A 26690-nucleotide genomic window follows, 5' to 3' on the forward strand; every position below is an offset into this window, starting at 1 on the left:
TCATCCGGTGCTTGTGTGACGGATTGCTCCCGTCCGAAGTCAACGTTATGCGTGTGCATGATAGAGACAACGACGATCGAGAGAAAGTGCATACAAGAAACTCCATCAAATGCGGTGGCAGCTTGCTGAACATGTTGAGAACCCTCTTCATGTGCGCAAGGATCGAAGACTCAACATACATGGACAGTCCGATAGTGATCAATGGGGATGAGACTGAGGACTGGTATCTAATGATGTCTCAGTTGCAGTTGCCGGAACGTCGAAATGAGTTTGACTATCTGTGTGTTAGTAGAGTGTGTGGCACTCCACTTGCTTGGTAGGGGCCGAAACTTCAAGCAGATGAAAGAGAGACGTGGACGATGATTTCAGAGGAATGAATAGGCTCATTCAAAATCTATGGTATGAAGCCAACAAAAGGCCCATGGTGAGCAATGGACTTTCACCAGTGTCGGACGATAAGCGCAAAGAGTCCCTACGTTTGTTTCGAGCATACTTTGTCAGAAAGCGGATCACCAAGATTGCAAAACCAAATCCATGATCAAATATGTATTGAAAACACTTTACGGGTAGCAAAAAGTACCTTATCATCGCCTTCTGCTGCAACATTTGTGCTTTTCTTCCCAAACCAAATTCAACTACGGAGTATATCATGCATCAACAACTCGGGGCGAGTGCCTTGAGCGGTTTGTTCATTCTTCCTCTTCGTCCTCATCCTCATCCTCGTCCATTCCCTCGGCGACGTCGACGCTGAAAGCCATGCTCTGGTCGATACCCACGTACGAATCCGACATGAGGAAAAGGGTCAGGTCCTTCTTTCCGGCCGTGGGCACGACGTACTCGAGTTTGGTGGCGAGGTTCTTGGTGATGGTCACCCTCTTGATGGCGAGCAGGGACCGGGTCTTTTCCTCGGCGACGACGAGCCACCAGTTTTCGAGCTTCTTGGCCGGGTAGAAGGGAGCGTGGACCGTCAGGTCGACCTCACCGGGACCTTCGTCCTCGTCTTCGTCGTCCTCGTCATCTCCACTCTCCCTGCTGATCTTGACGGCCAGGTAACTCGGGCTCCCGGCCGTGACCTCGTCCTTCTCCAACACGTCAAACTCGAGCTCCAGACTGGGGTACTTTGAGTTTGTAAAGTTGGCGGCGTCGACGAGCTGTCGGTTCGTCAGGCCCATTTCGGCCACCAACTTGGCCTGGTCCGGGTTCTCGCTCGGGTCCATGGCGGTCATGAACTCGTCGACGTCCTTGACGTCGTGGCGGGCGAGGGTCTCGACGACGCGGTTGTCAAAGTGCGGGATCTGCAACAACGGGCTGTCGCGGTCCCACATGGCCTGCACGACCATCTGGGACATCTCCATGGCGTTCATGGCGTTGATGTGGCCCTCGCTGCTGAGCACGTCGACGCAGGCCGACAGCAGACTCAGGATCTTGGACACGATGACCTCCTGGTCCTTGGCCAGGTCGATGGGGAGCTGCATGCGCGAAAAGTGGGCCTGCAGCAGCACCATCGCCTTGAAGTGCGGGCTGTCGTACGCCGGCTCCGACATCTTGACGGGGACGCGGTCGTAGATGCGGCGCAGGATGTGGTCCTCGTGACGGCGCATCTGGATCCCCTCGAACTCCGTGGCCGAGGTGACAATCTCCAGCATGCCCTTGAGCTTGGTCCGGGCCGTCAGGGAAAGCAGAAACGTCTGCATCGTGATGAAGCTGATGTTGTAGTATGCGGCGATCATGGCCGGGTTGAGAGGCGACACCGAGTCGTCTTCGTCGTCGAGGTCGACGATCTTGGCTTCGCTCAGTTCTTTGAGCGTGGTCTCGACGAGTTCCGACAAGAACGTGCTTAGTCCTTCGTGCGACGTGTCATTCAGGCCGTAGAATGACGGATTCGCCAGCAGACGTCGGTAAAAGTACGTGTATGTTGTCCAGTCGACGGCGTCCTGCGTGGATGTGATGGTTTTGGTGCTGATTTCCGTCACAAAGGCGTCATGAAGAGACAAGGGGAGATGGGACTCGATGGGCAGAGCCTCATTCAGGAACTTCTTGTAGTATTCTCGTCGGACCTGAGGCACCATGAGCACACCCTTGCCCAGTCGGTCTTGGCCGGGTCGAGACGAGCGGCCGAACATCTGCAGAATCTCGCTGATTTGGTAGTCGACGTACCGATGCTCACGGCCCTGGAAGTACTGTGTCCCCATTATGATGACAAGGTGTGCAGTGAACGGTATCTCCCAGCAGACGTCCCGAGAGGCCAGCATGACCTGGATGGCGCCGATCTTGAAAAGATGTGACACGATGCGCTTGTCGCTGGTCGAAAGTGCCTCGTGGTAATAGCCAATGCCGTGGCTTAGAGACTCAGCCAGGGCTCGCTCGTGGATGCGTTCCAGGAAGGGTGCCAGTTCATCAACATTGGTGTGAAGGAATCGTTGATCATCATCGTCCATGATGCAGGCTGAAAGGATATCAACTGCTGTGGCTCGGACTTGTTTCCTTCCAGGCACGAAGATGATGGCAGGCTTGTCAGCGGACAGCTGAAGTACTGCTTGATATGCAGGACGAGCCATGGCCATCATGAGCGAAGGGAAATGGGGGATGTTGAATGATTGAATGTGAAGTTCGAGACCGACAGGGCGGGCCATAGGGCTGAAGTTGTATATGGTATGCTTGTTCGCTCCAATCCATTCACCAACATCTCTGGCATTAGACAGAGGAACGCTCAGGCCGATGATTCGCATAGTGTTCTCAAGCTGGATGTGGATGTACTGCATTCTTGAGACGATGACCTCATAAATGGCACCGTTCTCGCCTCCAAGCATGTGCAGCTCATCAGCGATGAACAATTCTACGTTTTGAACGTTCTTCCGACGTTGCCACTGTCTTGATAAGACATCCCACTGAGTCGGAGTCGCCAGGACAAGATCTGCCCGATCGAGTATTCGTAGATCAGCCGTGATCTCACCGGTAAGTGTAGAGATAGTCTTGCCACCAGCAATACTAGAAAGCCGCTCCTGCCAATCTGCAAAACGGTTGTCGACTAATTCCTGGAAAGGTGCCACATAGACTGCTTTGCCAGCTTCAGGGTTCTTCCAATGTTTCAACAAGGCAAATTCGGCACAGACAGTCTTGCCGCTCCCAGTAGGCGCACCAACGAACACGCTATCGTCGCTGTCGTACAGAGACTTGAAGACCTGAGTTTGGATCTTGTTGAATCGATCCCAGTTAGGATAGAGATCAACATATTCTTTGACTTTGAGTGCTTGTACTGGCACAGGTTGCAAATCCAAAAGCTGTGTATGTGGCGGGAATCGTTCTGGTAGAATGAGTTTCTGGAATGACACTGGAACTCGAGTCTCTGAATGCATCCATCGGTCCGACAATAGTGTAATGAAGTAGTTTGGTGGGATGGGCTCGCTGATGGGCACAGTAAAGTCAACCAGATGCTCAGTCATGTCGCCTTCGGCGAATTCTTTTCGTAGAATGAATTGATCGTGGAAAAGAATCTCTTCGCCGTCACAATCTTCAACAAGAATCCAAAACGATTCCGCAGTACCATGCAAAGCATCATCCCAGACGAAGTTTGGTGTAATGGTGAGCTCAACATGCAGCATCGACCTTGTCATGGGTTGGACTTGTGCTTGTACCTCCAGTCGTGGAAATTTCGACACGAGGTCGCAGACAACCCGGCCGGCCTTTGGCAATCCCAGCAACTCCCCCATTCGAGGAGGGTCAAGGTCAAAGTAGCTTGACCAAGGAACTTCCATTCGCTCAGCCTTTTGAATGTACTCCCTGGGGCACATTGGGAACTGTCTCAACGGGGTCATAGTGGGCCACATCCGCTTCTCTGCCATCTTGCAGAGATCAAGTGCAACCTTGGCAACAGAGGCCCAGCCCTTCCTCAAGCATATCTCAAAGATGGCTCGAAGGATACGACCTGCGGACTGTGTGACGTACACGAGATCTGCCATAAGCGCAAGACCTTCTAATTTGAGCCTAGAAATAAATGCTTGGAGCAGAACATTGATCTTGGCCTGTGGTTCCTCCATACCCTCTTTGACAGGTATTGGAACTCTGCCTAGCAGTTTCGCCAATTCGAGCTTCTCGTCTTGCCGCACAGGAATATACTTGAACTCGTCGCTAAGAGCAAACACGCGGAAGAGCTCGATTGTGCTGATCGAGGGCTGCAGATGCATGTTGTAGGTCAGCATGGAGTGGTGGGTGATATAATAATGAGAAGCAATCCGGCCAAGGTCTGTAGCTTGCAGTTTGCCAGCCGTCTTGTCATACTTGACCAGACCTGCCTTTTCGAGGACTACGGCTGCAGAGTGGATAAGGTCGACTCTCTTCTGCTCAAGAGCATCGTCATTGCTGTAGTCCGCGCCAACGCTGTAGAGACCTGGAGACCTGATCATCCTGACGAATAGATAGGTATAACCTAGCCATTCGACTCCCTGGTCTCTGCTTTGGACATTACCAAGGACAATTTCGGCATTCAAATTGTCTGCAAGTTTGCTCATGAGCTGACTTTCGATCGGTAATTGTTGATTCAATAAAGACAGGTAATATTGTATCTCTGCTTGCGATGTGATGATGATGCCTTCGCCGTACACATCATACTGCGGTCGACCAGCACGACCCAACATCTGGAGAACGTCTTGAGGGCTGAGCTCAACCCAGCTACCCTTTTCAGGAGAATATACCTGAGTGCCTTTGATGATGACTGTATGAGCTGGAAGATTGACACCCCAAGCAAGAGTGGCAGTACAGACGAGGACGCGAAGAGATCCATCAGAGAAGAGGTCTTCAACCGAAGAACGATCAGCAGCACTCATACCGGCGTGGTGGATACCAAAGCCATACGGCATGAGATCCTTCAAATTCGCATCATGAACTTGATCAGCTTCCTCTTGTAGGATTTGCCTGCTTGCTGCGTCTGTACGCATGATCTGGCCGATTGTCTCAGCCTCCACGGCTTTGTCGCGAATGTATTTGGCGGTTTTGGCGGTCTCTTTCCGAGAGTGTACGAATATCAGCATCTGCTGCTGGTTTGTGCCGACATGTTCCATAACCTTCGCGTAACAGACATCGTTCATGGTCTTGAGCATCTTGATGGCTTTTTTGTCTGTAACGCCAATAAACTCTTGTCGAAGGGGACAGGGTCTGAACGAGCCGTCGAAGTGGAACATACCCTTCTCAGGGTCGACGCGGAGAAACGTAGCCACATCTCTATAATTGGGTAAAGTGGCACTCAACCCGACAATCCGCACAGGGTCGCCAGTCTGCTCAATTTTCCTGATTGTTCTGCTAACAATGCTTTCTAGCACGGGACCACGATCATCGTGCAGTAAATGGATTTCATCGATGATTATGAGCCGAACAAGCCTGGTGTAGCTGAGGTCGGTGGCTTTTCGAGTGATGACATCCCACTTCTCCGGAGTTGTTACAATTACTTGAGTATCCGCGATTTGTTGCTTGGTGAGTTGTCGGTCTCCAGTCAACTCAGAAACTCGGATCCCGTATGACTCTAGCCGTTTGCCAAAGTTACCTACTTGCTCTTGAACCAAAGCCTTGAGTGGAGCAATATAGATGATTTTGAAGTCATCCAACATGATCTCTCCGGTCTCTGGATTTCGGTGCTTGCCGATTTCTCGAAGCATAGTAAGCATCGCCACGTTCGTTTTGCCCGATCCAGTAGGCGCACAGACTAGCATATTGCCATCATCGCCAAAGGCCGAGGGATAGCACTTTGACTGAATTCTGTTGAGGCTTTTCGCAGAACCAAAACCTTGCCTGGCCCAGTCTGGTAAGTCGCTCGTCGGTATCAACTTCTCGCCAGGATCTACCCTGGCCTTGGGCGCAGGAACATGGATCTCTTCGTAGCCCTTGAAAGTCCGTTTAGTTGAACCTTGAGGTAAGACGACTTTTGGATTCGTCATCAGGTGGTTCCCTTGCTCGAAGACCAAATTCTCGAGATTGATCAGTCGCTGAGGCTGCAAGCCACCAGATAAAGTGCCGTCTTTCTTCTCTTCTTGCGACTCGATTTGTGCTTTTGGAACGTCAATATCCATTAGATCGAGTTTCATCTTCTTGGAAGGTCGAGGGCCTTCGGCACCGGTGTCTTGATTGCCCACCAGTTCATCCAGAATGGCTCTTTGGCCAGCTTCGACCATCTCGACCTCCAGAAGATTTCGAGCGTCAGTATCCTCGGCCACCCTCCGCCATCTGGTAGCCCAGACGATTCTGTCACGGTTGGTCACGAATTTGCCAACTATTTCTGGATGCTCATAATCAAACAAGTCCATCAAGTCGTTCTCGATATCACGAAGAGAGATTTCTTCGCCCTCGAGTGATTTTCCGGATAGGATTTGCAGTGCATCTTGGGTCTTCTGTTGTTGAACGTGGGCATCTGAGTATATTGAACCAATCTGTCGCTGAAGCCAGTATGCGTCGATTTCATGAATAGGCACAAGATCGGAGTCCTCCCTTTTCCGTCGCGAGGCCTCCGCGATGCCACTGTCTAAAACCATTTCTGTGTCTTCCTCATCAGGATCAACATCAGGCGCGCCCGCACCTCCTGCTGTTGCAGCTTCATCATCGGGCTGATCTTGGATGTCGTCCTCCTCGTCGGAGTCTTCATCCTCGTCTCGGACCTCGTATGTTCTGGCAATTCCGTCTTCGTCTTCATCGTCCTCGTCAAACACGACGGCAACACCTTGCCGGTCGTCAAGCTCAGCTTCGTCGCCATCGTCCATGTCTTCATCTTCATCTTGAGCATCATAATCTGTAATCTTTTTGCCCAGATTGACGAGTTCGTTGAATTCCTTCGGCGTCATTGTTGTCCCAACAATTTCGTCCACCTCTTTCTTCTTGTCCAAATCCTTCATGTTTTCGTCTTTCAAGAATTCGAGGATAGCATCGGCTGCGCTTCGGACAATCTCTTGAGAAACATCGCCCAGTGCATTTGCAGTCACGGTGAGCAGTAGGTCGTAGGTGGCTCGGGTGGCAGGAGTTCTAGGACGATACTTAAGCCCTTCTATCAGTGCATCACCAGCAGACAGAATGCCAGCACCTCGGGTCTGGGCAGGCTCACCCCTCTTTCGTTTCCGCCGTTCTCGTTCCAAAACGTCCTCGCCTTCGTGGATTGTGCCTCTCTCCACTCCAAGCCCGGGCGCCATTTTCTTCTGCTTGGGTGCTTGGTCTCGAGCAACTCGTGAGCCCATGTCCCGAATGTTCAGTCGGCCCGCTAGCGATTCGGGGTCTCCAGTGTTCTCATCCTTGTTTCGCGAGTACAACCGGCGGTCGGCCTGGAGAACCAGGTTCGACATCGCCGAGTACTTGTATTGGGAAATATTTGGGTCCGCCATCTTGCTCGATTTCGTGGCGATCTCAGAATTTCGTAGGAGAGTTTATGATTCGTGTGGAATGAAGGGAATCTGTTGACTGTTCAATGTTGTTTCATGGCTTCCAAATGCATTCAGCATCAAAGACACCAGCAGAAAGTCCCAGTACTCTGCCCGCCTTCGCGCTGGAGAAGTGATCTAGGCGGCTAACGTCTTGATTGTTGCAGGCTGAAGAAAAGTCCATGTCTCCAAATTTCATCTCGCGCATTGAGTGGGGCGACTCGCGTAACTTTCTCTTTTTGGGATATCAACCTTAGCGACTATAGTGAGCACTAAAACTATCTTGCTGTGTCCTTCCATAAAGTTATAAAGAGCTATGCCCTACAGGCTCTTTACTATTGATACATTTAAGTATATACTGAAGGAGCAACCTATCAGTCTCACAAGCTTAACTCACGCGCCGTGTGGCAAAAAAACTCTTTTTCAGTCATTGAGAGTAGTCTTATCCTTATGATAAGGTTCACTGTGCTCCCAATTGTCAAAAGCTGCCTAGATTGATCACACATATGAAATGTCTCCCTCGTAAAACATGCCAAGAACACACATTAACCACGACCACAGACTCTGAAAACTCATACTAGGTCCACCAAGTTCATACCGTGGTAAGTCTGAGGGGCATGCCTTGAGAGGGCTTCGTTGTGACTGAGCCTGCACGGAAAGGTCGATAGTTCGGATCCTTGAGTTCTATACTAAAAGTTCCGACCAGCACGGCGAGCAAAGAACGCAACTCTGCCTTTGCAAAGCCCTGTCCAATGCAGCTTCTTGGACCGTGTAGGAACGTCATCAACGAGTAGTTACTTTGTGCGCCTCCCGAATTGTTTGGCTTGCCAGTGTCTTTGTCGATCCAACGAGACGGCTTGAACTCATCTGCGTCAGGACCCCAATGCTGTGGCGAGCGGTTGATCCCGTAGGGGGACAGGAGGATCATTGTGCCCTTCTTCACAGGGTATCCCAATATGGTGGTTGGCCTGATGGTAACTCGCAGAGACTGAGGGACTGTTGAATACAGACGAAAGGTTTCGTTACATACACCATTCAAGATGGGCATTGACTCCAACGTTCCTGCAAGGTCAAAGGCCTGGGTATCAGCCGTGAAGTTTAGAGGAATGTTGGCACGTATTTCCTCCCGTAGCTGGGTCTGTATCTCTGGATGGCGAGCGAGCAGGTATGCCGCCCACTCTAGTGTTGAAGAAGTGGTTTCATGCCTATGTACATGTCAGAATAGCCTTACAGCGAAGTGGAACGCGGAGGATGTTAGTTGGGAACTGAACTGGTGGCAAGGCTTACCCAGCTGCGAGGAACGTGAGAAGTTGATCAACCAATTGTTCATCAGAGAAATCATTGGACTCGATTAGCTTCGACAACAAATCGGCGGATCCTTGCCCATTGATTTTGATGGATCTCTTCTTCTCGGCAACAAACTGTCTGCAAAGGATCCTGAGCTTGTCCGTTTGCTGGGTTAACCACCTGTCTACGTCGATCCAAGGCAGAAATCGAAGCAGCCATTTCATTCCTAGGAGACTTAGTACGAACAAGAGCTGTAACTCACGAGAAGGAGTCATTATCTGCTCGTATAGTTGGGCAAGCTCGTCATCATTGTCGTTGATGGTGTGAAAGTCATGACCCATCGCCGCTCCCCCGATGATATCCAAGGTTACCTTGGGAGCCCAATAGGCGAGATCGCTGACACCCGCAATGCCTGAGCTTGTTCCACTGACGAGGTCTGTTTTGATTCTGTCGACCACTTCAAGTGACTTTTGCCAGAAGATAGGATAGAGCTGTTTGATGTGACGAAAGCTGAAGCTTGGTTGGATGTGTCTGCGCTGAAACTTATGCACATCCCCTTCGACAACTACCAACCCATCACCTAAGATTCTTGCGAGGAATTCTGCTGCACTAGGAGGCTTGATAAAGTCGTAATTCCTCGTCACCAGGACTTCGGCAATAGCTTGTGGAGTTGTTATACACAGTGCCTCGGAGTTAAAGAAGCCTCTGACACGAATGAGGCCATCATTCGGTACTTCTCTTAGCCACCGAGCCTGTTCTTGTCCAAGAGGTTGCTTGACTCTCGCCGGCATGTGTCCAATAAATGGATAGGCTCCCTGTCAACAAATGTTATCATGCAGATGGTAAGCGACCCAAACTCTGGCTCTTGCATACCTTGGGTTCTGGCAGATGTCGAAGCGGACTTATGAAGAAGGGATATATCCATATTCGATATATACCGCATGACAGAGAGCAAATACCTATTAGAGCTAGGAAGTACAATCGCCACGAGTCCGAATCGTCTCGAGGCCGAAGAATGTCCAAGGCTGCGGCGTTGACTTTGCCGAAGAGAACGTATAGGAATACTGAAACGCGCATGATGAAGGTGGTCAACTAAGAGAAGACCCTTTTGGGGAGGAAATCCTGAGCGGATACGTCTCTGTTCATATGTCTGTAGTTAGTTGAACGCATATGATTCTGGCAAATCTGAGCCTCGGTATATATGGGCTTTCGAAGCCATTCTTCATCGATGACTGGCTGGCCAGAGTAAGTCGATGGGACTCCAAGGCAAGATGTTGGTCCGACTCTCCCCAAGTCTATCAGGATCAGGAAATGGTTCTGTAGATTATCCTTGAACCGCGGAACAAGATGTGTGAAGACACAGGCAACAACTTTGGATCAGTTTCATCCGCCAGTGCCGTCTTTGCGCAGTAGATCCCTATAGCACTCCGTACCTCCATCGGCCTACTAAAGTACTCCTCCGTACAGGACATCACCTAAGGCAGGGTACGGGGTACGAGTACGAGTGGTTCGGAGTTGGACAATACTCGTGGTCTCACCCCAGCTTCCGATCCAGTCCAGCCCCCATGTGTTTGCTGGTGGTATTATTGTAGTGAACCTCTGGCGACGTCTTTCTTGCCAACGACCATCTCCTGCAGCTTCACACCCCTGAGATACGCGAGGTGTCCACGCGCTCGCCAAAGGACTCCCTGCCCATGATTACTTCGTTCTCATAGTTTGCGACACAACACTGCTGTTCCGACCCCGTCTCTGAAGCCCTCCTCACCAAGAACACATACTCCTTGACGCCTGCGCAGGCTTACGCCCTACACTTTGCACCCCTGCCAGCGATGGCACAAACACTCATGGACGTATTCTACTCCTTAGGAAGTTGCGTATGTTGCTTTCCGAGCACTCCGCAGTTGAAGATAAATCATAGAAGCTTTCGGATGTTGAGACTACTAGGCGAGGTATATTCTGCCCTTGGTACCAAATTTCCTTCGGGATACAACATACCACTGACACTTCCATCCTAGGGCGGCTTCTCCTATGTATACCTTGTCCAAGACACGTCTGACTCGACACTCTATGCCCTTAAAAAGATTCGTTGCCCGTTCGGCCAGGAATCCGTGTCCCAGGCCCTCAAAGAAGTCGAAGCCTACACCCTCTTCGCCCCTCACCCAAACATCATTCACAGCATCGACCACGCCGTACAAAACGACTCAAGCACCAAAGTCTCCGGCATCGGCAATGACTCTTCCTCCTCCTCCAAGACCGTCTACATCCTCTTACCATACTACCGGCGTGGCAACCTCCAAGACATGATCAACGCCAACCTCGTCAACCACACACGGTTTGGCGAGCGACGCCTCATGCAAATGATGCTGGGCGTCTGCAAGGCCCTCAAAGCCATGCACCAATACCACGTACGCAACACTCCCTCGAGGGCCGCCGCCCAAGCGATCCGTGAAGAAGCAGCCAACGAAGACGCCGATGCTGCTCGGCGCAAAGCCCAATCCCGCACCCAGAAGCGCAGCATGACGGCAGACGAGACCCATCAACAAGACCTGGCCACAGAACAAGAACAGCCGCTCATGCCCGAGGGCGAGATCACGCGTGCACAAGAGGGCAAAGAACCGGGCGACACCCGCGCCTACGCCCACCGCGACATCAAGCCCGGCAACATCATGATCTCGGACGACGGCCGCATGCCCATCCTAATGGACCTGGGCAGTCTCGCACCAAGCCCTACGCCCATCACGTCGCGCTCGCAAGCGATTGCCGTGCAAGACATCGCGGCCGAACATTCCACCATGCCCTACCGAGCACCGGAACTATTCGACGTCAAGACCGGGAGCGTGATCGACACGAAGGTCGACATCTGGTCTCTCGGCTGCACAATGTACGCCTGCCTGGTCGGTAAATCGCCTTTCGAAGCACGCAGCGACGAAACCGGTGGAAGTCTGAGTATATGTGTGCTGAGTGGGGACTGGAGATGGCCTGGCGAGGGCAACGCAAACAAGGGCAAAGCTCCTTCAAGATCGAACACGCAGCAATCCGTAGCCAACGGCGCCGCCGCCGCTCCCGAACCGACCAACCCAGGGGACAGGGTGTACCCTCACCCTGCTGCCAGGGAAGTCGTGCGACGGTGTCTCCAGGTGGAACCGTCAGAAAGGCCCGATGTCGATGAACTCATGACCCTCATCGACACGTGCTTGAGTGAACTGCCCGAGGACGACGAGGGTGGTGGTCCCTCGGACACCGACTTATAGGGGGCCGCCATTTTCAAATGGTCATCATCTGGCCTCCTGGGATGGGCCGGGCGTCAACGTATTGTACAATAAAATAGGTCTTTGCTGGTTTGATTTGAGCGATGTGCTTTTTCTGGTTCTTGTTCGTCTCCTTGTTCGATATGGATGCTATAACTCCTGGGAACAAGAGACCCCGGAGATGACAAAAGGACAACGTTTTGATTTTGCAATTTTCGTTCGATTCGTTTTTTTATCTCCTAAAGGACTATTTGTGCCCCTAACCAAACGTATGACTTTACTGTCTGCACTACCCTTTACAATAGAAAAAAAGCCTGGAAAGACCCGCGGGGAGAAACCTGGCAGTGGGGACATTTGAGTACTCCGTACAAAACATCCTCTCTTTTGCCGTTGCCTCCCGCTAAGCCCAGGCAACGAAGAAAGTCCCTGAAAAGCTACAACATCAATCATTTTGCCTCCAGAACGGACCCAAAAATCAGCAATCAGCAATTAGCAAGCATCCCTCCCGTAGCACCGTATGTCGTCCGGAAAAGTCGACCCGTCTGCACTCGCAAACAATGTGTGTCGTGGGGGAGGTCATCGTGTTTTCAACACCGCGCGCGCATCACCCAGGATGCAGCAGCTTCGCAGCTGTTTCGCCACCATTTCCTTTCCAGTTGCAACTCGCGTCAAAAAGTTCATCGCCAATTCCACACGAGTTCAAAGTCTCATCTGGTCGGTCTCGCACGATTACTCTGTGGCCTTGACAACTTCGCTTGCCTCGGCGGCGGCCGGTGCGGATTCTGGCACCTTCTCCACGACTTCAGGCGCAGGCACAGGGGCAGGGGCGTCGACCTTTGGGGATTCTTCAACGACATCAGCAGGCTTTGGCTCTTCGGTCGAAGCTGGAGGTTCGGCACTGGGGGCTGCAGGTGCTTCAGCAGGCTTGGACTCGGGCTCGTTCTCAGGAGCAGGCTTTTCCTCAGACGTTTCCTCAACAGGCTTCTCCTCTGCGGGTTTTTCTTCGGCAGACTTTTCCTCGGTAGCCTCAGGTTTCTCGGTGCTTTCTTCCGTCTTTTTGGCCGGGCTATCCTCGGTCTTTTCATCGTGGACTCCATTCGTTGCTGGTGATGCCTTGGCCTCTTTGTCAGTGCCGGCGTCAGCCTCAGGCGGTTCAGCACCGAGGATCTTGTTCCACTGGGTCAGAAGCTCAAGTGATCGTTTCCGGAAGTTGAACTCTTCATCACGGGGAATTGTATTGAGCTTGATCAGAGCCTTCAGGACTTTGTTGATCTTGGTCTGTCGAATGATGCTGACTTCTAGATCGGTGTAACCTTCAAGCTTCTTGATGAAGTTGGACATTTGCGGCATTTCATCCTCCTGCGGCGCTTGGTCACGGGAGAGGAAACCCTTTTGCAATCTGTGACGGAGGAACAATACTAGAAAGAGTCAGCCGAGAGCCCAAAACCCGTGTTTGTGGTCAGTATACCTTCTTTCTCGCGCGCCTTTCGTGCCTCTGCTGGATCCAAGGGCTTCTCCTCTACCTCTGGCTCGGCGTCGACCATCTCTTCGTCCTCAACAGCAGCCTTGGACTTTCTCTTCTCGGACTTCGCCTTGCTTGCTTTCTCTTTAGGCTTCTTCTCTTCCGTCTTGGGAGTCTTGCTGGTGGTTAACTTGATCTTGGGAGTCTTTGCAGGCTATTATCAGAATCAGATCACGCCGTTAGACAAACGCTAGGAATACTCACCTTCTCAGATGCTTCATCGTCGCTGTCTGCCTCCTTCTTTCTCTTCTTGGACGACTTTTTGGGCGCGGCCTCGGCGTCGCCCATCTCAACATCTGTGTCGACTTTGGCTTCGCTCTTGCGCTTCTTCTTGTCGGCTTTGGCAGCCTTCTCTGCTTCGCGAGCCTCCTTTGCATCAATATCGGCTTGCAACGCAGCATTATGTTCATTCAACATATTCTTGAAGAAGTCGATATCATGGCCCTCGGAAGCCACTTGATATGCAGCCAGAAGATTCTTCGATTTGCCCTTTTCAGGTACATCCTTGCAGTCTTCCGGGTTCAAGGGGGTCAAATCGGTGTTATGGATCCACGCACTGTGACTTCTCAGTAAGGCTTGCGTTAGTATGTTATCAGCCAACTCACAATTCGTTGGTGTACAAGAACATCACGGGGAATGTTCGCTCATTCTCTTTCTTGCCGCCCTCAGCGTATGCCTCATTGTAGGTGCCATCGGCTTTCTTAGTTGTGACGGGTCTGGTATTGATGAGGATTTCTGGAAGCATTTCCTCATCACAGATGATAGACGGCCAAGGCGGATAGCTCTTCAGTCGAGCGATGTAGTATTCACCTGGCTGAGCATTCGTGTGTGTGATTTTGGACATCGACTTCTTCTTATTGAGCTTCTTGGGCACAATGGAAGACTTTCGCTTAGAAGCAGGTTTCTTCTCTGCAGGCGTTCCATTTGTCTCTGTCTGAGGAGCTTCTGTTTGTTCCGCCTCTTTCATCTCCACATCAGCTGTTGCAGGTGCTGGTTCTTCCTCTGGAGCTGCGGCTGGTGGCTCAACGTCGTTGGGAGGCTCTGACGCCGCTTCAGGTGCACCATTGGTGGTTGGTTCCGCTGGTGCTGCGAATTGAGTCAGTTGAACGACCGCGTTACGTGACAATTGTCAGACTTACCTGCTGTTTCAGCTGGCTTCGGCTCATTGGAATCCTCAGCCGACAACGCACCAGACATCTCCGCAACAGCGCCAGAAGCTGGTTCTGCTAGAGATGGGGGAGCCTGATCCTCAGGTTGCGTCACCTTGACGGGGACTTCGGTCTGAGCAGGGGTTTCAGAATCCATGTTGGTGGTTAATGTGAGTGAAGTTGAGGGACGCGTCAATGAAAGCGCGACGGTGAATTTGAAGTCTGAGGTACCAATTAATCAGTAAGGAGACTCGTCAAGACGATGGCAATCGGATGAACAAGACAATCAAAGTCACAGTGCAGCCCGACAGATGCTGTGCAGCTTGAAGACCTGACGCGACAAGAGCAGCAAGGCGCAGCTGGATCTGAGCCAAACAAGAAGGGCCACCAACCAGAAGAGCCTGTCCAGGACAACAATGAGGGTGCCGGATAGGATGCGACAAAGACTGTGATGGTGTTGGTAGTGGACAGATAGAGAGGGTAGAGAAGATTGCGACCGATGGATCAGAGTGACGGCAGCAATGGGATGGATGATGGGGGGAGGAGAATTGAGAAAGCGACGCCAACTAAAGGCCTTGGGGGAGAAAAGCCGTGGCAGCCAATCACCGTCGTTCATTGATCTGCCTCCCAATGACTGCGCCAAGCCTTTCTCCGGATCAGATCGAGAGAGAGAGTGCTCGCCTGCACCATCGCGACGCTTGGACTGGTGGCCTTGTCTTTGTCTTATCCAATATGTTCCAAGTCTGCCTGTGCTGCCGGGAAAGGAAGCAAAAGAGTACTTACTTGCGATTGACTCTTGGTGGTCTGCTGTGTGCTTTGATCCTTCCAAAACAGCTTTTGTTGGAGCATGCGCGACAGTTGCCGAAACTCCGTATGAAGTAGTAGAGCAAGCGACCAGTGAATCTGCGGTCGCGCTGATCACGACTCGCAATGCCTTCTCTTTCCAGAAAAGAGTAAAGATTGATTCTGTTGATCAAGGAAACAAGCGCGAAAAAAGCACAAGAAGACAAGAAGGCTGGGAATCAGTGCGTTCGGCCTGGCGATGATGATGGCCGCGAATGTTCCGGGTGCTGAACACATCGTTCCCCAATTGGGTCCATTTCTTCGTGAAGAAAATTAGGCAGGTTGGCCGCACTCCAGCTACTGACTTCATGTTTTTCTCACCTACTTTGCTGCTGGGGACGTGTAGGGAAGAGTAGAATTGCCCTCCATGCTCAATGCTCACATATAACAGTCGTCTCCATCATTGACTTGTCGATCAGGCATCAAATATGAGTTCGTCGAGAGGTTTATTCTACGACCAAGGAGCGAATTGGCGAAACCATTTGGCGTGGGTGGGTAGGTACTTTACCTTCCAGCGAGTCATGATTCACCGTATTTTATCCGGTGGTCCATTCAGGCCAGATCGAGCAATGTAGTCTCGAGACACTCCCTGGTACTCGTACCTCAAGGACGAAATCTTCGACCCAAAGCAATTGGTAGGTCTGCTGGAAATCTACATCGTTCTTTGATGGGTACAGTCAATCTGCAATGTTACACGACCTCATGGAAGCAAACATTGCCTTTGAAAGGCTTACACACTACCTGAATCCTGATTCTCTGGTCCCATGATCTTGACCTAATGCTCAGGTTGAACTTGACTCATGCACCACGAAGCCTTCAAATTCCATTTACTATTCTTAGCGATTTCCAGGCAATTCCATACGAACTCATCAACTGAGTAAAGGGGCGTGATCTTCGCTATGGATCCGAGATGCAAAAAGCCGTACTTGTGTACCCGATACGGGAACTCGCTCCAACATGAAGGAAAACCATCCGGTCACCTTGTCTCATATATTCTGCAATGTCTCTCTTTCGAGGCGTCGATGTATGCAAGGTATTTATCAGTCGTGCCATGCCAGCTGGTCATCATGTATTTGGACCTTGTCTTGTCTTTTGTCTTTCTACACTGCTCTCCCACTCCCTCGCGCTGCAGTCATATCATCCTCAGAAAGTCAGACTCCTTTCGCCAACAACTTCCTCCGAAGCCCTCCTTCCAGAAAGACAAAAGAGTTGAGTCATCCCCGACAACGACATCAAGTCCTCCTCCGTCGAGTCTCTTAGGCGTTTGTTTATCATGCAGTCGGTCTTGCGTGCAATCGCCGGACCAGTGTACATCGGCATGATCCTGCCGTTTGCGATGATGATCATTCAGTTTCAAGGTGCAGCAGCAGCGTCGGAGTATACTGGAACATACTTTACCAGCCCACCGGAATACGGTGAATATCCCAATAACGACGTCAATTATACCGTGGAATATGGCGACATCCCTTATTTCACATGGAGGACGAACCTCACCTCTCTCAACCTCGTACTTCGTACCTCATACAACCAAGCATCATGGCCCCTGATGAGTTGAGTTTGATTCCCGTTGCCTCATTTATCCCTCTCCATCCAAGGGACGGCGTCCAGCCCACCAAACCATTGGCTTTGGCTTTGGCAATTCTGTCCATTTGTCAACTTTTTACTGTCACTGCTCCTGTCAATTTCACTGACTTCTCTGAACACATGACAGCCTCATTTCTAGATGTTGAATACAGTAAAGACTTGCTATACCCCGATGGAACCTTCACGTCCAAATATGGGTCTGGGTTCTACTTGGTGATCGAAGATGCAGAGACAGACTACGCAATAGCCATGTCAATGTACTTTTATATTACTGCCCCAGGAGCGACGACATCGAGGACATCATCATCGTCATCATCTCCGCCGTTGGAATCAGCTTCTTCTGCAACGACCAAATCAACAACAACACCACCACCAGAAGCCTACACGTCTTCCGAATCCGCACAATCTTCCATCTCCAGTATTACAGTGAGTGCGAGTGCGAGTGCGAGTACAGACACACCGTCAACGCGATCAACGTTTGATGCACTCGAACCATCGACCCCATCTTCCTCATCTGCAGCGGCGACGTCCTCTGCCGATCCACAATCCAAAAACACAGACACGGCATCTCCATCTTCTCATACCACCAGCATCATCGCAGCCAGCATAGGCGGAGTCTGTGCCGCGGTTGTAATTTTTGGAATTGCAATCTACCTTGGAATTCGGAGACACAGGCGTTGTCGTCGTGGTCGCCGTCATCGTCGCCGGTCACATTACGATGCGAATAATCCCCTCGACAACAATAAAAATGATGACGACGATACGAACGCACAAGTCACGGAAATAGATGGGAACTGCCGAACCAACTATAGTGTTCTACCCACTTACAGTCCTTCAGAAGACGCCAAGGCTCGCTCGTCGCCGTCGTCGTCTGCGTACAACGACGACGCACGTCCCGGCGACGCTGCTGGTGCCGTAGAACTTCCGGTTCACCATCATGACTCGGCGGAACTGCCTGGGTAAGAAAACGAAGTGGTCAGTATTTGTTCAGGAGCAACGCTAGGCCAAGGGCAATTTCAGTGGTAGTAGCAGAGGCAATGGCAGTAGTGGTGCCAATAGGAGACGGTGCACTACGAGTGTATACACCGTAGGTTAGGGGGTCTTTTGTACATGTTTGCACAGTATATACAAACAAATCCGGTCCCGAGTGTGAAATTTTTCTCGTTGTAAATATTATGTACTTTGCTATTAACAATTAAGTAACCATCTTCAATTACCCTGCACATGTGCAGTTAACTACAAATGCAGATGAATCGTCGTGTATGGATTGCAGGCGTCGGCTATCGATATCTCTCGGATCAGTACCAGTACCAGTACCGGTAAGCTGTCGTCTTTCAATCATGCAAAAAAGAGCGCATAACGTCGTAAAAAATCATCAGGCATCGGGGGAGACTTTATCGGGTCGATACGTATCGGCTTGGCGCCCGTCTCGAGAAACCACCAGTCCTCTCTCAACCATTTCTCAAGCCCCGTCGTCCACTTCTTGAAAAGTTTTGGTCGGTGGTAGTCTTGAGGGAAGGCCTGGCCTAACTGGAATTGATCACAACAGGTCGTTCTGGCACCCAAGCATCCATTCTACCATTCTTCAACCCTGGTTCCGTGCCATTGGACTCCTCAAGCGAGACTTGTACCGGCTTGTGAATCCTGACCACCCACAAGAACCAGTCTTCGAAGGGTAGCAGATTCAGCAGCATCCGATTCATATTCCAGCCGAGCCCGCAGATCATGGCGCCGGCCACCGCGTCGAGAATGAAATGATTCGCCGTTGAGACGATGGCAACGAGGATCGCAAAGGGGTATGTGAAGCCAATGGCAAGGCAGGCCAGGCGTCGCCTACTGGGGAGTCTGATCTGGGGTGCAAGTTCAGGGTGCGAGTTGTTGAAGAAAGGTAGATGGATCGATTGTGAACGTCGATGCTGAGGAGCGAGTGGGATGGTCATTATGGTCAGTCCGACAAGTAGTGAGTACCCAAAGTGAAGAGACGGCATGGCAGCTATTGCGGGAGAGTTCGTCAGTCATGTATATCTCCAATATGCAAGTCACAGGACGCTGTAAGTACCGAGGTAAATATAAAAAACATACCATATTGATTACAGAACTTGTTCTGTGTCCATACACTGCTTGCCCCGTGTTTCCCATGCACCGTGTCCACGAACCCAAAGCTCTTGGCAAGTTCGGCGTCTGGACCATCATAGTCAGGATCACTCAGGAGTCTCGGCGGCATGCACGGCCAAAGCGTGAAAACGACAAACGCCAGCAGATTGCAAGCGGCCATGGTACGTCTGCGGGCCTCGTATAAACCTGGTCCGGCTGCTAAACCATATCCTTCTTGAGTGATTCCTTGAGGCCCAGCACCCCGACGTAGAACCACTCGATTGCTCGTGATGGTGTAGTAGTACAACCAAACCAGAAACGCAATGGTCCCGGGGATATGAATGAAAGAGTATAGCCAGTTGATAGACATCATCAGGCGCGGAAATGACATGAAGAACTTCTGGATAGGTATCTCCCAGAAGATATGCAGACGTTGTTCCCATGCGATCACCTGCAGGGCATGTCGGCGCGCGACATGAACAGTCCCCTCAACGACAGTGACCGCTGTAAATGCCCGTCCGAGTTGGTACACCTACACATTGTTAGACTTGTGTCTTCAGCTTGATGTGCACCATCTCTCTTACCCAGTATATCAATGCCCAATACCAGGCCTCAACCAAGAAGGGAAACTTGTGCAGAAGCCTGCTTAGCAGTCGATTCCGAAACACTGCCGTGTTTGGTGTCTGCAGAACCCTACGGTATCCCATGATCCTGACTTCTCTTTCTCGCCATTTGTTCTCCTGCGAAGGCAGTAAAGAAGGTGATAGGGATCGTTTGGAGTGTGAGAGCCGGGCATCTTCAATGTCCAGATCTTCGTCGGTTTCGATTTGACGAGCCTCGGGCAGGGATTCATTCCAGAATGGGCCTCTTGCAGACAGCTTGGGATCAGTGGCTCGATTGATCCATGCACCGCCAAATAGCAGTCCAACCACCACCAGCGGTTCGAGGTATGCGCCTGCCCCCATGGCGGACGACGGTCCCGATTTTTGAAATAATGTGAAAGGTAGTGAAAAGTTGCGCAGACAGTCAGTAGCAGTATGATAGGACAAGCTGCTAGAGAGAGTAACGATCAGGTAACCGAGGTCAGTGTCAAGCGATCAGGGAAGGTATGGGTATGTTAACTGTTTGGGCTAAGACAGAATGTAGTGAGATGCAAGGCACAGCGGGGTACGAGGGATGATGGAAGAGTGAGACGGTGAGAACACGAGGATGAGTCAATCAACAAGATACGGATAGCAGGCAAGGCATCTCTCTGACCGTCTGTCATAATTCATGCGCTGGTCGGCTGCTCGGTCGACGAGTGAGGTCGAAGAGAGCGAACTGGTCGGCGCATAGAATCCGACCAGCCGCGGGCGCATCGCTTAGGATTTGTCAACAGAGCGAATTGGCTTAGGCAGCAGTAGCTCAAGAGCATAGACAAGTAGTAATCGCTTCTAGACAGTGCCGACGAGGACAAGGCGTACAAGAAGAGAAAACGCCTTTTGTGATGGTGCAAGTTAATGCACGAGTGAGAATAGCTTCTTTTTCAATTTATCCCGCCACTTCCGCTGACTGATGCTGTGATGCATTGAACAGACGACCTTCCAACACGACCACAATCTCATATTCCCTTTCCAATAACTTGCAACCTGTGTTGGTGCTACTCTTACGCAGTTATTTAGCAAATATATCATGTTTGATTCCCTCGATGGCTGCTTCTACTCGAGTGTGTCTTCTCCCCTCTACTTTGGTGGTCGCGTGAGCATAAGACGATCAATTGCACTAACAGATCATCGACTTCCGACCAAATCCGGAGCCCCGGTCTTTCATACACACTGTGAATGCCATTGGACGCCATAGGCTGTCAACTGCCGGGTGGCTAGTTTGTGCATATCAAATGCCGGATTGTGCTGCACCGCTGCCTTTGTGCAAAACGCTATTGCAACATGGCTGTCGACAGCCTTTCGGTCGAGAGTCTGGCAGCGTTGCCGATATCGCCGTCAACGTTGTATGAGTGCCACACCAGGTATCTGCGTTGTTGACGTGTTGGTTCCTCGGATGTGTTTTGCCTCTGGTGTCATCCTTGAAATCGTAAATTCATATCGTTAGTCGTAATTCAAGGACGCCAATCTCGATACTGGGCTGTTCGTAAAGTGAGCCTCGACATCAGCGTTACCCATCGAGAAAAATCCGAGTGATCGCACAATTGTCGTGACCCGTCTTTCTCGAGATCTGCCTGTCCAGAATTCGTTGAATATCGTGAAGAACCTACTGGAGGTGGTTGATGTTGGATCACCTCAACCAATCTTCCTGCCCACATTGCCAACTCCTCTCCCCACGATACTGACTTGCAACAACCCCTCTGCCTTCTCACCCTCAGCATCCTTAATCCCCCATCCTGCAGCTCCAAAAGCATTCAGGTCCCTTGCCAGTTGAACAGTCCTCTCGTTCGCCAGTACATCCCGCCCGAGACAGACTCTTCCGACATCTTCACTTCCCATAGCCATCAACGTGACCACCGTCTCAACAGCTTCACCACTCACGCAGCCACCCCTCTCGATGCTCTCGAGCAATTCAAAAGCCGCCATCCGCCCGATGTCTTCTGCCGGCTTACCACCCTCTGGCGGACAAACAGCATCTGCGCTATAAAACGCACCTGTCGTGCTCTCCGCAACCAGACTCAGCCCGAATCCAAGGCCTACCTTCCGCTTTGTAATTCCCTGACTTGAGCGATCTTGCACCGTGATGAACTGCGCACTGCCCACGTCGCTGAAGATATAGATGTCTGGTACAAATTGATTCAACACTCCTCTTGCAGTTTCAATCATGCGCGCATTGTTGTTCCCACTCACGCCGGTACTGTACGCCACGCCTCGAATCCTCTTCACTCGTCCGGGGTTCATGAAATGTAAGGTCTTCGGCAATCGAACCTGGTGCCCAAATAAAAGTTGCACTTCGCCGACCCCTCCCACACCCCGTGGGCCAGGATTACTTCTTTTGAGTATCCTCAGTTCAATGTCGCGTTCGATGCCGAATTTTTCGTAAATGGGTAAGATCGCGGTCCTCACACTATCCACGGACAAGTCGCCCCATTTCTCCGTGGCGCTCGTGATTACGCCTTGCCCTGTGAATAGTATGTTGAATTTGCTCTTGCTGAACGGTGCCAGCAGGCATATAGGGATGAGAAAGTAGCTCAACCCCCGAGTATTGTTCGCGGCAATCTCATGTCGTATGACTCCAGAACTCGACGCGCCACTTCCACTCGCAGAACCGGTGATTAGGCCTGGCCGATAGAGAAGGACCGTACCGGTGTACGAGATTTCGATATGTGATCCATTTGTCAGTGCTTCAAGGAGACGGAGGAATGAGATTTCATGAGGGGCGAGACCTGGGTTGGTGGGAGAGTCGGGACGGATTTGGTCGATGCGTATGGCGCGGCCGAGGAGGGTCGATAAGATGACTCGAGAGGTCAAAGATTTGTGAGAGGAAAGGCGGAGGGGAGGCTGAGATGTCGACATTATGAGCGCTCCGGATGTGTTGGTTTATCGCTGCTGCATGTTTTCTTTATTTCGCGGTGATTGTTGTCTGTCGCTGCTGAACTGCAGAATCAATCCTTTTCGTCTCTCTCCGCATCCAAAAAAATTCTCCGCACGGCGATAAAGAGTGCAACTTTCCCGAGCGCGCGCAGGGAATCAACACCTGATACTCCGTATCTTTCTCCATATTTACGAGTATCGAGTATCATCTGTTAAATCGTGACTCCGCTTGTTGTATTTGTAAGTCTATCCAATATTACACTCAACTCATCGGCGCGTGAGTCAAAACATTCAGAGACGGTACATATCCAGAGCCACTGATTCTGCAATCACCCATCTATCCTAAAGTGCGCAGGAAGCATCTTGACGCGGACAGTCAAGCCACAAAGATGGCTGCGTTGAACCTACCCAAATGGCACACATGACCCATGTACTCATACACCATGTTCAACCCAAAACTAATAACCATACAGGCTGGAAGATAACTCCCACCTCCTCAAACCTCCGATCAACAACTATTGTGTCTACCCTTCATCGCCTGCAACCAGCGGACTGACAGTGATGGTCGTCGGCGGTCCCAACGCTCGAACAGACTACCACATCAACACTACCCCCGAATTTTTCTATCAACACAAGGGGTCCATGCTGCTAAAGACAATGGACACATCGACGACACCTCACACCCCCGTTGACATACCCATCCACGAGCATTCGCTATACCTCCTGCCCGCCAACACGCCCCACAACCCAGTGCGATTCGCCGATACCGTTGGTGTTGTGCTCGAACAGCCACGGCCTTCAGACTCTGTTGACACGCTGCGCTGGTACTGCAAGAAATGTAACAACATTGTACATGAGGCGAGTTTCCATCTCACGGACCTGGGCACTCAAATCAAAGAAGGTGTCCTCGCTTTCGAGAACGACATGGCCGCCCGGACATGTAAGAACTGCGGGACGGTCGCAACGTCGAAACCCGCAGAGGGTGAAATACAACAGCCGCCGAGATATCCTGAGTAATCTCATTTCATCCTCCATGGGCCGACAGGATACTGTTGGTGACCAGCTCACTCTCGCTCTTGTGATCTTCCTCTTTACCTTCCAAGACATTTCCATGTCCACGCTCGTTCCTCTGTTTGGCTATCGTTTTCAGCACTTCCTCTGCCACCTTGATAGAGCTCTCAGGCATCCCGGCCAACTTGGCCACTTTCAGAGCATGACTCTGCCTGTTGACACCGCTCTTCAGTCTGTGCACGAACGTGAAACTCCCGTCTTCATCCTCGAGAACGTCTGTGCAGTAACACCCAAGTCCATCCCAGGATTTTGTCATATCTGCCAACGCATGAAAATGCGTGGCAAATAACGTCCGACACCTATTCACAAAGTACAAGTGGTGCAGACTTGCATATCCGACCGCCGTGCCATCCTCAGGCGTCGTTCCTCTTCCTACCTCATCCATTATGACGAATGATCGAGGAGTAGCGTGTTTCAAGATCGCCGCTGTCTCAAGCATCTCGATCATGAAAGTGCTTTGGTCGCGGAACAAGTCGTCCGCGGCTCCGATCCGGCTGAAGATCTGATCGACAAGCCCAATCTCCGCATACGTTGCCGGCACATAGGATCCGCATTGGGCAAGGATGATGAGCAGCGCATTTTGTCGCAAGAAAGTACTTTTGCCCCCCATATTGGGTCCGGTGATGAGCCAAATGCGCTCGTTCTGGTCAAGGACGAGATTGTTACTGATGAAAGAGCGACCTTGTTCTTCCAGGCCTAGCTTGACTGTTGGATGTCGGCCACCGACAATTTTGTGTGACGTGCTGTTGTTCAAGATAGGCCGCGTCCATGATTGTTCTTTGGCGAGTGTGGCAAAAGCGCTGGCAACGTCGAGTTCGTCCATGACTGCTGCGTTACGGCGTAATTTTATCAAGTTATGTATGACGCCTGCCCTCAAAGTCGCGAACATTCGTTTCTCCTCGTCGCGGATGTTGGCTATGGCCTGGTCGATACGACGGCCAAGTCGAGTCCAGTCGGTGAGATAGAATGAGCGAGTGCTCTTGGACGAGGAGACCATCCTAGCTTGTAGCGCTTCCAATTTATCTCTGTCGAAGCCGTTTGCGCTTCTGATGTGGCAGATGTAACCCAGCCCAGGGGTGGATTTGAGTATCAGCGTACGAGCAGAGAGTTCGGAACGTAGTCTTTCGGCAAGAGCAGCTTTTTCGGCTTCAAGTCCGTCCAGATCCTGGTGCAGACGGAATAGAATGTCACTGGCATTGCGACGCATGATCCATGGCTCTTCCAGGGTTATGTCATCTTTGTTGTCCTCGACTTTGGCCTTCGAACGAATGGCTTTTGGCATGGATTCAAGCTCTTCTGGGGCGTTTTGAAGAACAACGTCATGCGCCATGGCGGCGACGCTGGCTGCTTCATCTTCCTCTAGACGGTGCCTTTGTTGTAGCCCAACTTCATCAATGGCGGAGGATATCGAAGCTTGAAGCTCGACAGGGCCTTCCAGGTCAAACCGTTTGAGTAGTCTCTGCATGAACTGCGTGGGTGTGGCTGGCTGCTCCGAATCAATACTTGGAAAGGCGTACTGTAGGAGATCGCGTGTAGATACTGTCTCGGCGATGGCGCTCGCCAGCGATAACATGTCATCAGCATCGCCCTTGTTAAGCGCGAACTTTTGAACAATGCGTTGAACATCAAAAGTCCTTCGCAATCTGAAAATCAAGGATTCTGTCAATTCCTCCGATTCGAAGAAAGCAGACACCAAATCCAGACGATCGTTGATCTCTGAAAGAGAAGCAGATGGGGACGTCAGTCGATCTCGTAGCAAACGCGAGCCACTCTTCGTGACAGTCCTCTTCACAGCATGGAACAAGCTCCCTCTCCCAAGACCGTCTCTGGACGTCTCAAGAATCTCCAGCCCACGCAAACTACTCCGATCAATGCCCATGATCTCGTAGAGCTCAATGTGCCGAGGAGGTTGGAGCCTCAGCTGCAAACCCTGAAGCCGTAGTTGAACATAGTCGAGCAAAACATGGCCGGCCTGTTTCTCAACCTCTTGAAAGATGTTGTCCGCACCCTGCCGCATCTCAGTTACCAACATGGAGTTCCAGTCATGCATAGATGTAAAGTCAGTCATTGATTGATGGAGAGTAAGCAGTCTATGGTCGTGACCAACGATTATTTGAACTTCGTCCTGTATATCTTGAGGCACATTAGACGGGAGTATGATCTCGTGAGGTGAGATCCGAGTCAATGCAGAAGGCAGTGCACTTCGGAGCACAGTCTGGGTATTAAAGTCACCAGTGGACAGATCCAGCCAAGCGAGCCCGATTTTTTGTTCGTAACTATCGTCTCCCGAGGACGAGACGGGCTCAGGATGAATCGATAGCAGATAATTGTTCTCGTATGGGTCAAGGAACTTCTCATCGATCAATGTACCTGGTGTAACCACTCGCGTGACGTGACGATCATGCTTCAAGCCCCCTGATCTCACCTTGCCGGACACATTGATGAGAAACTCCTCGCATACGGCAACATATTTGTGCAGATCTTGAACCAGTGTCTTCAAGAATCGATCCAGCTGAAAGAACGGGAACCCTGCCATAGCCACAGGGCCGAGTTTTGTCTGCTTGTAGGCCACTTTGAGACCCAGCAATGGCCCAAATTCTTCTGCCTGTTCAAAATACATTTCATAGAAGTTCCCAACTCTTGTAAGTAAAACGCAATTGTCGAATCTGGCCATGTTGTTCTTGACTCCCTGGAGTAGGGTTGGATATTGCGGTTCATCGTCGCTGGGTAGTTCAGGAAGGGATTCGCCTTGTATGGGGCCTTGTTGCAGTTCCTTGACCTTCCTCCGTGTAGTTGTCTTCGCACCTCGTCGTTGCCGCTCTCGGACACACCATGATGCGGGCCACAGGTTCGGAGGCCTCAAACATGGGCGATGAAGACCATGAAGAGCATAGAAGCGAAAAACACTCTCAAATGGACGGGAATCCCAACTTTTGAAAGCTCGCAGTCCTGGCCGCATCACAAGTTTGGAATGATGTTGATGGACA

At 51.1% G+C, this 26690-nt stretch overlaps 9 protein-coding genes across 14 annotated transcripts; 3 read left to right on the forward strand and 6 right to left on the reverse strand.

The window, feature by feature from the left end:
- Positions 1-532: 532 nt before the first annotated feature.
- PV06_00542 lies at positions 533-7549 on the reverse strand. Of its 2 annotated transcripts, XM_016401050.1 has the most exons (2): positions 7082-7549; positions 533-7002 (listed from the first exon to the last, which is right to left on the reverse strand). In XM_016401050.1, the coding sequence occupies exon 2, from the start codon at positions 6873-6875 to the stop codon at positions 690-692; it is 6186 nt and encodes a 2061-aa protein (XP_016268103.1). In that variant the 5' UTR covers positions 6876-7002; positions 7082-7549; the 3' UTR covers positions 533-689. The 2 variants fall into 2 exon arrangements, with proteins under 2 accessions (XP_016268103.1, XP_016268102.1); XM_016401049.1 differs by having other exon boundaries at positions 533-7549.
- A 172-nt stretch (positions 7550-7721) lies between these two features.
- Positions 7722-10008, reverse strand: PV06_00543. Of its 2 annotated transcripts, XM_016401051.1 has the most exons (3): positions 9552-10008; positions 8679-9493; positions 7722-8596 (listed from the first exon to the last, which is right to left on the reverse strand). In XM_016401051.1, exons 1-3 carry the CDS (start codon positions 9753-9755, stop codon positions 7984-7986), a joined length of 1632 nt encoding a protein of 543 aa, XP_016268104.1. In that variant the 5' UTR covers positions 9756-10008; the 3' UTR covers positions 7722-7983. The 2 variants fall into 2 exon arrangements, with proteins under 2 accessions (XP_016268104.1, XP_016268105.1); XM_016401052.1 differs by having other exon boundaries at positions 8679-10008.
- Positions 10009-10219: 211 nt separating this feature from the next.
- On the forward strand, positions 10220-12415 carry PV06_00544 (uncharacterized protein). Its single transcript, XM_016401053.1, has 2 exons — positions 10220-10627; positions 10694-12415. The coding sequence occupies exons 1-2, from the start codon at positions 10508-10510 to the stop codon at positions 11927-11929; spliced, it is 1356 nt and encodes a 451-aa protein (XP_016268106.1). The 5' UTR covers positions 10220-10507; the 3' UTR covers positions 11930-12415.
- On the reverse strand, positions 12113-15643 carry PV06_00545. 4 transcript variants are annotated; one of them, XM_016401056.1, is made up of 7 exons: positions 15380-15643; positions 14989-15042; positions 14588-14818; positions 14054-14534; positions 13653-14004; positions 13395-13602; positions 12113-13344 (listed from the first exon to the last, which is right to left on the reverse strand). In XM_016401056.1, exons 3-7 carry the CDS (start codon positions 14751-14753, stop codon positions 12656-12658), a joined length of 1896 nt encoding a protein of 631 aa, XP_016268109.1. In that variant the 5' UTR covers positions 14754-14818; positions 14989-15042; positions 15380-15643; the 3' UTR covers positions 12113-12655. The 4 variants fall into 4 exon arrangements, with proteins under 4 accessions (XP_016268109.1, XP_016268110.1, XP_016268108.1 ...); XM_016401057.1 differs by lacking the exon at positions 14989-15042; XM_016401055.1 differs by having other exon boundaries at positions 14989-15643.
- A 1332-nt stretch (positions 15644-16975) lies between these two features.
- PV06_00546 (uncharacterized protein) lies at positions 16976-18102 on the forward strand (the record flags this gene model as incomplete). Its single annotated transcript, XM_016401058.1, has 1 exon — positions 16976-18102. One exon carries the CDS (start codon positions 16976-16978, stop codon positions 17984-17986), a length of 1011 nt encoding a protein of 336 aa, XP_016268111.1. The 3' UTR covers positions 17987-18102.
- Positions 18103-18167: 65 nt separating this feature from the next.
- PV06_00547 (uncharacterized protein) lies at positions 18168-20403 on the reverse strand. Its single transcript, XM_016401059.1, has 3 exons — positions 19702-20403; positions 19106-19649; positions 18168-19016 (listed from the first exon to the last, which is right to left on the reverse strand). Exons 1-3 carry the CDS (start codon positions 20080-20082, stop codon positions 18550-18552), a joined length of 1392 nt encoding a protein of 463 aa, XP_016268112.1. The 5' UTR covers positions 20083-20403; the 3' UTR covers positions 18168-18549.
- A 486-nt stretch (positions 20404-20889) lies between these two features.
- On the reverse strand, positions 20890-22668 carry PV06_00548 (18S rRNA biogenesis protein RCL1). The gene has a single exon (XM_016401060.1). It carries the CDS (start codon positions 22612-22614, stop codon positions 21394-21396), a length of 1221 nt encoding a protein of 406 aa, XP_016268113.1. The 5' UTR covers positions 22615-22668; the 3' UTR covers positions 20890-21393.
- Positions 22669-22843: 175 nt separating this feature from the next.
- Positions 22844-23706, forward strand: PV06_00549 (3-hydroxyanthranilate 3,4-dioxygenase 1). The gene is made up of 2 exons (XM_016401061.1): positions 22844-23047; positions 23106-23706. Exons 1-2 carry the CDS (start codon positions 23022-23024, stop codon positions 23647-23649), a joined length of 570 nt encoding a protein of 189 aa, XP_016268114.1. The 5' UTR covers positions 22844-23021; the 3' UTR covers positions 23650-23706.
- Positions 22873-26662, reverse strand: PV06_00550 (uncharacterized protein; the record flags this gene model as incomplete). Its single annotated transcript, XM_016401062.1, has 1 exon — positions 22873-26662. One exon carries the CDS (start codon positions 26660-26662, stop codon positions 23657-23659), a length of 3006 nt encoding a protein of 1001 aa, XP_016268115.1. The 3' UTR covers positions 22873-23656.
- Between the last annotated feature and the right edge of the window lie 28 nt (positions 26663-26690).

Source organism: Exophiala oligosperma, assembly GCF_000835515.1.
Source record: "Exophiala oligosperma strain CBS 72588 unplaced genomic scaffold supercont1.1, whole genome shotgun sequence".
Classification (NCBI taxonomy): domain Eukaryota; kingdom Fungi; phylum Ascomycota; class Eurotiomycetes; order Chaetothyriales; family Herpotrichiellaceae; genus Exophiala; species Exophiala oligosperma.